Source organism: Pseudomyrmex gracilis, unplaced genomic scaffold (genome assembly GCF_002006095.1).
Source record: "Pseudomyrmex gracilis isolate BER0280 unplaced genomic scaffold, ASM200609v1 scaffold_338, whole genome shotgun sequence".
Classification (NCBI taxonomy): Eukaryota; Metazoa; Arthropoda; class Insecta; order Hymenoptera; family Formicidae; genus Pseudomyrmex; species Pseudomyrmex gracilis.
Window position 1 is genome coordinate 124551 of NW_018020922.1, and position 12983 is coordinate 137533.

Here is a 12983-nt window from a genome sequence, read left to right on the forward strand (position 1 = left end):
GGATTGTTACTCAGGAAGGTGTCCTTGACAACATATGTCAAGCTCATTGAAATCGGAGGGGGGTGACCTTTTCTGTACATTTACCCATTTGGATTATTATTTCAATGTAAAATTAACATAATACTGATATGTTGTGACTCACAACAAATGAGTTATTTTAACTCAAAATTTAGAGTAGACCTCCTGGGACATACAAAAAATGTTAAAATTAACATTTTCTTTTTTACTGTCTAAAGTACATTACATGCGACTTATTCACATATAAACATAAATTTTTAATACAAAAATAAATTTCTATCTGTAACCACTTACTATTGTATCAATAACACATTTATCATCTTGTTTTATTTCATACATCATTATTAGTACCACGTACAGTACTCTCCATAAGTTTGGAAACTTTCTACGTTTTACAGGGAAACAATCGGCATGACAACGATTTGTGCATGTTTTTGGCTTNATTACATTGATAAGACGACAAAAATGATTACTACTTTTATTATAAAACTTATAAGCTTGTATACGTCGAAAATAAGAAAAAAAAAATCTTAAAAATCATAAAATGGCTTCAGTCCGCAGATTGTAACTCAAACAAACTACTACGAGATGAGTTAGACAGGAAATCTGCAAAAAGCGAATCACGAGTGAGACGCATCTTTGGAAAATTTTTTCCAGCAAGAATGAATCAAATTACTCCAAACGTTTATTTTAAATAAAAGATGTTATATTTATAAACTGCAATGCAATGACAATTAAAGAAATATAGAAAAAACGTATTTAAAAATACCACATTTCTTATACCTAAGATAAAATTGCAATTCAAAATTTAAAAATCAGTGAAATTACTAAAAAATCAAGATAAGAAAAATCTACTTTTCATGCCCAGTTTTACAAAAGTGCTCGTAAATATCATATATCATGTTTTTAAGAAAAGCTATTTTGTACTAACACAATAGTAACACCTTACAATGTAAAGAAGAATATTTTCCAAGATTTAGTGAGCAAGATAATAGCAGTTTGACAACTAATTTCGTGAGACAACTAAAGTCTCTCCTATAGATAAATACGCAATTTAGGTCACATCTCACCAATTTCGATGCGCTTTAGATATGTTACAGAGCAGATCATACTTCCCGAGAANAAATGGTAAACGTGTGATCATATGGGATTACATATAAAAGTCGAATATGATATTTTATATGATCATATAAGATTTTATATAAGTCGTGGTTTTAAGTAATCGTGTAAAATCAAATCCGAAATTTGACGCGATGTGATCACGTATAGTATATAATCTTATATGATCATATGTTTCTTTTTTTTCTCGGGTTTAATTATCTAAATAACTTTCGTGGGGGCCTTGGTTTCGGAGATGTGGTAATTTAAAATTTTTCTGAACAATACTATAGTTTATGTTCTTTTTGTTCGTGTTGTACGCTTGTAGGGAAGTGTCTTCGCCCTTCCTTCTGCTCTCTCCTTCAAAAAACACGTAGATATTTTTGATATGAAGCGACATTTAATAGGATCCTATGAAATGAAAAAATAAGAAAAAATAAAGAATGACTAATACACACACACACACACACACGCAGATATTTTATTTTTATATACAGATATTTTATTTCTTTTTATATTGAAAGCGGATAATGTTTTGCCATAATATCAAAAAACGCTTGCATACGTTCCGGTAGATGCATACAAAACATATATTCGCAATTTAAATTCACATCTGCGCTATATCGTAGACATTTAATATGTCCATGAATAACTTTACGATCAACAAGAAAATCTAGTAATTTCTTGCTCTTCTCAACAAAATTTAGAATAGAGAATTATTTGCATTAAGATGCGTATTTAAATAAGACGACATGTGATTACGGATGTTGGATTTCATTGTTATGTTGAGTTTACGGATGTTGCATTCAACGTCCTTGATTGTTTTAATCACTGTTATGTTTTTGTTGTGTCTAATGGGAAGGGTAAATTAAATACGCATCTTAATGCAAATATATATATATATATATATATATATATATATATATATATAATTCTTTATCACAAATTGAGATTGACCTTTTGAAAATAGCAAAAGCCACACGCATCTTTGTCAACAATAACATCATTATCACCAGGACGGATAAGGGTAACTCCACGGTAGCAATTCTTAAATCTCAATACTTTTCTAAAATGAACAATATTTTAAAAGATAAAAATACGTACACTTTGATTGATAAAAACCCATTGAGGTCAGTCAATAATAAATTAAAAAATTTACTTGAACGATGGGTTTTGATGGGATTTATAAATCAGATACAATTGAACTCAATTTACAACAATGATCAAATTTTACCTTGGGCTTATGGAGTTCCTAAGATCCACAAAAATAATTGTCCGTACCGAATTATCATATCAACAATTGACAGTCCATTACACAAATTTGCATTATACTTACACAAGATCATTTATAAAAATATTCCAAACTCTCCATTCGGTATAAAAGACAGCTTTGACCTCTATAAAAAGTTGTCAGGTTTTACGTTGGATCAGAGTTACACACTCTGTTCATTCGATGTGGTATCTCTTTTTACTAATGTACCAACTCAACTTGCACTAGAAGGGGTAGCCAGGAGATGGAAATACATAAAAATGTATACTAAAATTAGCAAACAAGAATTTTTAATAGCGTTGGAATTTGTTATAACTTCTACCTATTTCACGTTTAATAAGAAAATATATAAACAAACATTCGGAATCCCAATGGGCTCTCCATTGTCACCATTATTGGCAGACATCACAATGCAAGATTTTGAAATAAAAGTACTCAACTCTCTAACGTTAAACATTCCCATTTACTACAGATATGTAGATGACATTTTACTGGCTGTTCCAAAAGAACAAGTTATGGAGATACTTAACGTTTTTAATTCAATCCATAATAGACTGCAATTTACACATGAAATGCAGTCTAATGAGAGTATTAGTTTTTTAGACACACATATTATTAGAGAGGATAACATATTGGTTTGTGATTGGTATCATAAACCGACGTTCTCGGGTAGATATTTGAATTTTTTATCACACAACCCGATGTGTCATAAGATTGGTACTGTCATGTCACTAACTGATAGAGCGATAAAGCTGTCTGATCCGAAATTTCACAAGAAAAATTTACAATTTGTTATTGATGTCTTAATTAAAAATCAATATCCATTAGATATTATATTCAAGAATATTAATAGAAGACTTAAAAAATTACATAAAACAAACACAATACAGGACCATGAACCATCTCAATTTTTCGTCTTACTACATATATTGGCTAATACTGATCAGCTCAATAATTTCTTCAAAAGCATCAAATACAAAATAGCATATAGAAACATCTTACAATTGAACACCTATATTAAGACTCATAAAGATCCGATTCCTCCGGATAAACAAAAAAATGTAGTATATCAAATAGATTGTGCATAGTAAAAATAATGTGTTTTTATTCAGTAATACAACTTATATTATACGTAACATGTACATAATATACCTACAATATAATAACTGACTACTCAACTTTTCATATTTAACTACAGAATAGTAGATATCAAATAGATTGTGCATCTTGTAATTTTAATTATGTAGGACAGACCAAAAGACAAATTTCCACAAGAATCAAAGAACATAAGAATTATGTGAAGAAAGATCAAGAGACTTCAGTATTGGCCACACATAGCAGAAATTTTAATCATTCTTTTAATTGGAAATCCGTCCAAATCCTTGATAAAGAACCGAATTATTTTAAACGATTGACCTCTGAGATGCTATTTATTAAATTACAGAAAGACAATAATTTAAACATTATGAAAGATACTGAACTATCAGATGAAACATATTTACCGATAATCGATAAACTTTGACTCTTGTACATTTTTTCTCACAGATTTACACATTCAACGACTTTTGACAACATATTGTTTTGCCTTTCGATTATTATTATCTCCTTGAGCATGACTCATCTAATCGTGCAGTACATACTTTCATATTTCAATATTACGTTCAAGTGTTGACTTTTCTAATTGTAAGTTACTTTTGTAGATGAGATCCATTTTTCATATTTTTTAATATTTTTTATATTTTTTATATTTTTTATATCTATTTTATATCATTTTGTAAATTGAAAATGTATTTATTATAGTCGGTTGACTGAAGATGACTTAAATATAAGTTGAAACGTTTCGACATCGACACACAGTTTCGTCTACATTATTGCGAATAAAACTTTGCACTTGGTTTCTATTGGCCGATTACTCATACAAAACTTGATTTTATTACGTGTGTTTTATCTTATCTTGCACACTTTTAAAATGTGTTTCCAACTTATAGAGAGTACTGTACATTATTTGTGTTTTTCAGTACGTACATCATTATCAGTAAAACACACATCAGTTTTGCGTATAAATGCCATCGAAATTTTCATGTTCCACATAGTGTTGCTCGAATTGTTGCATCGAACAATTGAATTAAATTAATCGAAAAGCAGCAAAATGAAGATTATCTTATTTACGATTTGCGTCTTGGTGAGTCTTATACAAATCTATAAAAATTATAATTCTTGAATTTGTTCTAAACCAACTTGCTTGTACATTTTTTATCTTTACATTTTCTATTTATTTTGTCTTTAAAGTTTTTCTTTATCCTTACACATTTCTTGCTTCCATTATATACGTGTGGACGTTACTTTACTAACTTGATATTCCTACGTTGTTATAAGTCAATAAAAAGTATAACTTTAGATATATTTTAAGGTTAATTTATTAATTTTTTTATAAAAGAGCTTAGAAACAGAGAGAGATATTTAATTAAACACAATTTATAAAAAAAACCACAAAAATACTAGATTTAACAGAAAAAACATAGAAACATATGTCACATATGATTTTATATGTGTAATATAAAATCTGCTCATATTGTCTTTTCGGATCAGATCAGATCAGATCAGATCACATATGAATCACATTTAAGACTGACAAAATCTGATCACATCTACTTAGTTTGAAAAAATTGGCGCAAAATATGTGACTGCACTTATTCTTACGTGTATAATATTGTATTGCATCGTAACAAATATAATAATGCTTTTATTTTTTTTGTGGTTACATCATTTGCGTTCAATTATTTTATTAATTTTAGATGGCCATTCATACTTGTGCAAGTCTGTTGCGACCTGCAGCTTATTATGACAGCGTGGTAACCTGTTTCAAAAATAGTACTTTAAACCAAATTTCAGGTTTCGATAAGAGTTCTGGCAATTTGCAAAACATCTTGAGTAAGTGCTGAACAGTATATGATTGAACATTATGTGACTGAAAGTTAACAATTCTAAGAAGTTTACTTAATAGTACTGAATTTATTTTGCATATAAAATGCAGTTTTTATTAATTCAAGATAATTTCAATAGATACACACAAAGAGCAATCAAAATTATTTTAGCTGCGATTTATTCAAATATTATATACATGTCTTTATATGTTGTAGAAAATGAATTCAATATCTTCGTCGATGCTTCCAACTGCGCATTGAAGAAAGATGGTGTAGTACGTTCTTTACTTATACATATATGAGTTTATGCATAAATATTTATTTATATATTTCTTTACATAAACATTAAAGAGAATAAAATATTAATCTGATATTTTATGTTTACTCGGTGTGTTGTATTAACATTTGAAGATGTTTTTCGGGCTTGACCCCTTATTAGTGTTATTTTTATATTGACATTTCGTGAACATTTAAGCTTGCTTCATCAGGATTTGAAGAGCAGTCTGAATAAAATACTAATCAAATAAAACACAACATAAACGTTATATAAAACGTAAAAAAATACATACACACACACGATAAATTAACTTATACAAACCTAAATGTTGAATAGTTTGTTTTTCTGTACCATTGTTTTTTTAATTCATTTCGAACAAGTATAGAGTAAGTTACTAACTATATTACATCACTTCTAGATCAGTCAAGAAGATAAAATGATTAGAAGTGACTTAAACGAATATTGTTCAAAAGTTTTTCTGAGTTCTTCAAATATACTAAGATGTCAAAAGATCATCAAGCATTGCACTGATTTAGGTAATCAATACATCTATATAGATTTTACTACATACTTTTACCTATTTTGAGAAAATCTATGTTTTTTGTAGAAAGTTTTTACTGTGTAGTGATATGTTTACTGCTTAATTTTGTTCTCAATATTTATTATTATTTAAATTATATATCAATGTGATATCTTATTGAATATATATCTTATTAGGTGTATCTGTTTTTAACATAATGTTATACACTTTTTTCTCGCTTCCTGTTGCAGAATGTGGTGGTCCAGTTTGTACTTTCGAGGAAATAAAACGATACATAAAGTGTGCAATAGATAATAAAATATTGTCGTTTCTCGAATTTCCATTATCATTAATTTAAATACAGAATGAAGTATATAAAAGCAAATTGTATGAGTAGCATTTATTAGAAGTAGGTATTTGGTATTAGAAGTGTTACGTAATATGGTTGACATTTGAAAAATGTACTAACAAAAATAACAACAATGCATAAGTAGCTAAAAAATAGATGAAAATATATCTGCATGAATATTATTTTATGTGTTTTCTTTTATCGTTATAAATAAAGATTTATGATGATAAAATCATCATAAATAATGATTTTATTCAAATCATAAATTTTATATATAATTTTAATAATCCTATTAACATAAAATCAAATTTTATGATGATAGATATACTAGAATAAAGTATATCTATCGGATTGTTATAACTGTTTTTTACGAGTACGTAGTAAAAGAAAATGTTAATTTCAATTTGAGAACTTCCTGGAACAAGCATTATGTAAAAAAGCATTATGTAAATAATGCTTTTTTAAGTAAAATCAATTAAAATTACACTAATTGATTCAATGACAAAAAATTTTACTGGGAATCAGTCATAATATCATATTCACAGTGAAAGAATGTCTCTTTTAAGATTAGGTGTCAGTGACAGATTAGTTTTCTTACTGGGAATCAGTTAAAATTTCGCTGATTGATTTAATGACAAATAATTTTACTGAGAATCAGTAACATCACTGAATGGCATTAATATATTAATTTTAAAAATAATTGACGTCAAAAGTTTCAATGGCTGAAGTGATAGAGTGCTCGCTTGATAATCAGACGATTTCGAGGTTCGAGTTCAGTCAAGTTGATTCCTGACGCAAAGATTTTTTTTCTACAAATTAATATTAATAATAACCACAAGAGAGAACTTACTCGAAGACATAAAGTATGAAACTATAAACTAATTATAAAACAATTTTTTTATGTTATAAATTATTTTTATATTTACAGATTGATCCAGTGATTGACTAATACTGATTCGCACAGTAAAAGCGCTTTAATTAAATGATGTAGTAAAATACTGATTCTCGTGGTGGAAAACTTACAATTATCTAATCAGTAGATATTTTAATCGTCAGTTCAATATACTGATTCTACTTGAGAGAGTAGGAAAGTAACTCATTTGTCATGTGCTTGTCGTTGACAAACTAGTGCTGTTGAGTACTTGACACTTTACATTTGTTATTTTATTTTTAAATGTGTAATGTAAAAATATATATATATATATATAAAATTGCGTATACAATAAAAACCTATGTGAAAAAATAGCTAATACAATAACTCGTAAGAAATGCAAAAAAAGAACGTAATTATTCTTTATGTAGTTTGTAAAAAACTGAAACTCACACAAAAATTATTGTGCAAAAAACAAAATATTATTGTGCATATAATACTACTGCGAAATTCTAACATGTATTTCTACAAAAATGTTCTTTGCAAAATCTGTTTTAGAAAAGAAGTGATATAATAAACATTAACGTTACTTAAGAAAGTATACGTGTGATATGTATAATTTATAGTTTAAAAAAATATTTAAAAAATTAATTCTTCACACAAACCCAGTCGTTTATTTTTTTTCCTAATAAAATGTACCTATATCGAATTATACGTTCATCGATTTCGCTTTGTGTAAAAGTCAAAAATTCATGTAAAACTGTTTTCGAATAAAAAATATTTAATAAACAAAACCTTGGCGCAGATACACCAAAAACTACACAGTAAAAAATCATGCGTCTAAATGTAGAACTTTTCTTGTGTTACGACATTTGGATTATTATTTCAATGTAAAATTAACATAATATTGATATGGTGTGACTCACAACAAATGAGTTATTTTAACTCAAAATTTAGAGTAGACCTCCTGGGACATGCAAAAAATGTTAAAAGTAACATTTTCGTTTTTACTGTCTAAAGTACATTACATGCAACTTATTCACATATAAACATAAATTTTTAATACAAGATAAAATTTCTATCTGTAACCACTTACTATTGTATCAGTAACACATTTATCATCTTGTTTTATTTTATACATCATTAGTAACACGTACAGTACTTTCCATAAGTTTGGAAACATTTACGTTTTATAGGCAAACAGTCGCATGACAGTAATTTGTGCATGTTTTTGACTTAAATACATTGTAAGAGGGCAAAACTAATGATAAACATTTTTAGTTTTGAACACCTATAAAATTTTGTATATGCCGAAAATATATCGAACAATCATTTCGCGGCATAGAAGCGCTCAGAAGTGAATTTCGCGCGCACGTTCATTGTTTGTTTATTGGTACTTCGTTTGCCACGTCGCGCTTGCGTGCGTTGTAAATATACGTCAGAGTAACAGTAGGTCGTTTGAGTGTAGTTAAAGTACTTTTACAGTTTCTGTAAAAGTTACAAACTATTTGAGTCGCAGGTTGATTTCAGACTCCGTAAAACTTGTAAGAGCTACAACAGTTATCACAGTTAGCAAATGGTCCCGACGCATAAGATTTTTTATGTGAATTGCAGATTAAGATCATACCTAGAGAAGTCTAGTCACTAGAAAAGAAGAAAATCCTAATATCCTTGGTAGTTAAAATGGAGTATTTTGATTATTATTCAAAGCGAGAAAGGGAAATTTTTGATAGATTCTAAGATATAAATATTTTTATATATTATTCCAAGATATAAATATATATATATATTTTTATAAAACGTGTAACAATACATATACATTTCGAACTCTAAAATCGCTTTCCTCTAAAATTACAAAAATGAGATTTATAAAGTTCTTTCCTTATGGTTTTTATAAAATTTTATATGTGTATACACACACACACACACACACAGAGGGTGTCCCAGAATTAGTGTGACATCTCTCGTAGGTAGGTAGAAGGAGGAAAACTGAGTCAAAAAGTCCTGAACTATTTTTTTCTATTACATATAATAAAGGAGTAATTATTGAATAAATCAAGCCAATCAGCGCCGACCTTTAGCCGGGCGCACGTCAGTGAGCCACGCGCCTGGTGTATGTGAGCGCTCCGCGCGGTTTACTGACGTGCGCCTGGCTAAAGATCGGCGCTGATTGGCCTGATTTACTCAATAATTATTTCTTTATTATAAATAATAGAAAAAAATGGTTCAGGACTTTTCGACTCAGGTTTACTCTTTCTACCTGCCTACGAGAGATGTCACACCAATTCTGGGACACCCTGTATATATATATGTAAACAATAATAAAAATATGGAAAGTCAGTATACAGTGATCACTTTTATCTAAATATATCAATGTGTTTTGGCTCGACTTAATCTCCCGTATTTTTGTTTACATATAACGAGCGTCTTATATCTTACTTTATATGTGTAAAACTGCTGTTACGTCTTGAGCTTATGGTTACGGTCGGGCGCTAGTGATGGTACCGTACCATCACGGACTCCGCAAACTGGCATCTCTGCTGCCGTCCGTGTACATAATAGGTGTTTTTTTTCCTTGAAGTAGTGCATCCAGTTCAGGGAAAAAAAACAAACCTAATGTCACGCTCGATTGTTGACTCGTGGAAAAGTGCAAACCTACTATATTTTGTCTTCTTTCCACGAAACCGGCTATAAGGCGTGACACAATACATGTTCACGTTGCGCTCTTGTTGCATATAACGTGAAATGCTTTTTCAAGATGTTATTGTTTTTTGTTTTATAAAAAGTACTAATATTATTGATAATAAAACATCTAAAAATGTATTATATATTTTTATTAATTATTAATATGAGTTATTGTGATACTTCAAGTTTTTTTTTTTTTGGAATATTGAAAAACATTTAACATATATAAAGGATATTAGTAGTATCCACTTTTATATAATTTTACTTTGTAAATTACGAAAACAATCTACATTTTACAGGTATGTAATCTTAAATAATTTTATTCACATTATACGAATTAATATAGTATATTCATATACTTTTATAAAAGACTGGGGTCAACGACTTTTCCGAAAAAAAGTAAAAATATAAAAATTAAAATCTTGAAAAAAAAAGTACAACAAATGGCGTTAATTAAAAATATCTATATTATTATATTATTAGCTATTATTATATAATCTAAAAATATTTATTATATATTATTTACTTTTTAAACAGTACAAATATATTGTTATATATTGTTATATAGTTATGCATTGTTTATTCCAAAATTTGTTTNGGACAAAATCAGTTTGTTCCAAAAAGGTAATGTTTATAGGTTTTTTTAAAGTTTCATAATTTTNAAAATAAATCCTTTGTTAAATTTAAAAATATGCATTTATTAATTATTACTTCGAATGCGATGATAAAAACATCCGATCTACATCTGGTTGCCTGATTAGAGTCTAATCTGGCAGCCTGATCAGAGCCTAATTTATTTGCCTGATCAGGATCGAGTCCGGCAGCCTGATCAGGATCGAATCCGGCAGCCTGATCAGGATCGAACCCGGCAGCCTGATCAGGGCCATTTGATACGTAGCGTTACATACTGCACAAGGCTCTTATTAGATCACCGGATCCGGACCTGATTTGGAAGTAGGGCAAGCCATATTTGGATCTGATGAAGAATTGCAGAAACTTTTAGATGAAAATCCAAATANATCGCAATGGGAACTGGCCAGGAAATGAATGTTTCACAAACATGTATTTGGGAACGTTTACAAACCATGAGAAATCCGCAAAAATTTGGAAAACGCATGAACTTATNCTACATGCAGAGAAAGAAGTTTAAACATAAAGATTTGCAGAAACTTTTAGATAAAAATCCAAATCTATCGCAAAGACAACTGGCTAGTAAATTGAATGTTAGCAAAAAAAGCTGGTTACTCACAAATATAACATGTCATAATGATGTGATTTAAAATAAAGAGAAGCGGCTATCTCATATCTTATAGTATTNTTTTACAACTCTCACGGCCACTCGTTTCAGCGTACATTTACAAAGATGTAAGAATTGGTTTTGGTAACTGTAACGGTAACGACGTTACAAATAACGTGTTACTTCACAACCCTGTTTGTACATACATAAATTTTACTCTTCGTGTTTTGCAATTTTCTGTTTCTGTTTTGTGCCATATGTCTTTTTATAAAAGTCATAAAATAAGTATAGAAATAGTAGCAAGTTCAAACTAAATACGAATATAAATTGTTTTGCTCGTTGTACTCCTTTGCATTCTGGATCTAGAAAAACCTGTAGTCCATAGCATATTAAAGCAACAAACTGCGTCTATAATGTTGTGAATAGAAACTATATTAATAATCACGCACTTATAATGATATATTATACAAATACTTTATATTATTTAAAGGTTATAATTTCAAAATATATTGTTGTTATGTAAAATAAATTTACCATAGGAACGTTAAAATAATTTAAATTCGCCTAATTAAGTGGACAGTTACTAACAATATGTATGAAGTTCAATTGTAGAATATAATGTACAAACTTTGTTTTATATGATACATGCGTAATATATACATACTTTACAAACTTGTATATAATGTAAAACTTACCATTTGTAACTTCGTAATATGAGGTTTAAAAAAAGATACTTTTTGTTGCATGGTTGTGCTCCATGCTGCAATGAAGTAATATATATACATGATAACATGTATAAAACAATTAAGTAAAGACANAAATGTCATTCTGGGATCTACTATGTATTTGAGGTAACACCATCCAAAAAAGACATTAGACACATGATGATACACGTGCAAAGTAGAAACTTGATTCTGTTTTTTCCGTAAAACAAATATACACGTTTCNATATAATCAATTAGTTTTAATATTAATAGCCACCATGAAATAGTTATTAGCTGAAATGCACAAATTTGTATTTGAAAAATATTAATTATTACATGTTTAAAGTGTGAAAAGGAAATGTATGTAATTGCATTGGTTTTACATACAATATGTGTTACGTTTTTTATAATTCAGCAATCTAATTTCATCCAATACTTAACATAAAAACATACCTTAAAACCTTTTGTAGTCGTCGGATCACTATTATTATTACATTTTATGCTATATTCAGTAAACCAGCCGGCAGATATGTGACTGTGTACCAGCCACGCATTAGCAAGAATTTGAAATATGTTATAAAATAATATAATGTTGGAGATCGAGCTTGCGCGTCATAATCGGAAGACCCACCAGAGGCGCTCTCGTCTCTTGTCTAACTTTCTTCTTTACCCGCCACTTACTTCCGGCTCTCTCTCGCTTGAACAACGACAGACGACATCGAATCGTCCGAAGTGCTCACAAAAGAAGTGCAATCTACACAAAGACTATTTTTGTTCGCAGTAGTGTACTCTATATTCTGTCATCTTTTTGAGTGTAATAAATATTCAGTATTCATAAAATTCGAGGTGTACAACTACGTTTCTCGCCCGATCACCATCGTCCTTCCTCGCTAATAGGTTATGGGCCCAGAACATTCTTGAACATCCGCGTGATTTCTCTCTTTGAAAACCAAAGGAATACTCATACGTTCAAGATGAACCTATCAGCCGTTACACGAATCGAGGCGTTAAATAAGGAAAATTATGATAC

General features: G+C 29.3%; 2 protein-coding genes across 3 annotated transcripts; one reads left to right on the plus strand and one right to left on the minus strand.

Moving 5' to 3' along the window:
* Window positions 1-4399: 4399 nt before the first annotated feature.
* Window positions 4400-7713, plus strand: LOC109860159. Of its 2 annotated transcripts, XR_002250787.1 has the most exons (6): window positions 4400-4568; window positions 5182-5317; window positions 5527-5585; window positions 6006-6123; window positions 6359-6516; window positions 7385-7713. XR_002250787.1 is itself a non-coding variant. In XM_020439059.1 (5 exons), exons 1-5 carry the CDS (start codon window positions 4536-4538, stop codon window positions 6463-6465), a joined length of 453 nt encoding a protein of 150 aa, XP_020294648.1. In that variant the 5' UTR covers window positions 4400-4535; the 3' UTR covers window positions 6466-6638. The 2 variants fall into 2 exon arrangements, 1 of the variants encoding a protein (XP_020294648.1); XM_020439059.1 differs by lacking the exon at window positions 7385-7713 and having other exon boundaries at window positions 6359-6638.
* A 2976-nt stretch (window positions 7714-10689) lies between these two features.
* On the minus strand, window positions 10690-12565 carry LOC109860157 (elongation of very long chain fatty acids protein AAEL008004-like; the record flags this gene model as incomplete). Its single annotated transcript, XM_020439057.1, has 3 exons — window positions 10690-11657; window positions 11945-12247; window positions 12407-12565. Coding segments are annotated over 3 exons (657 nt in total), but the record flags the coding sequence as incomplete, so codon positions are not given.
* Window positions 12566-12983: the final 418 nt, after the last annotated feature.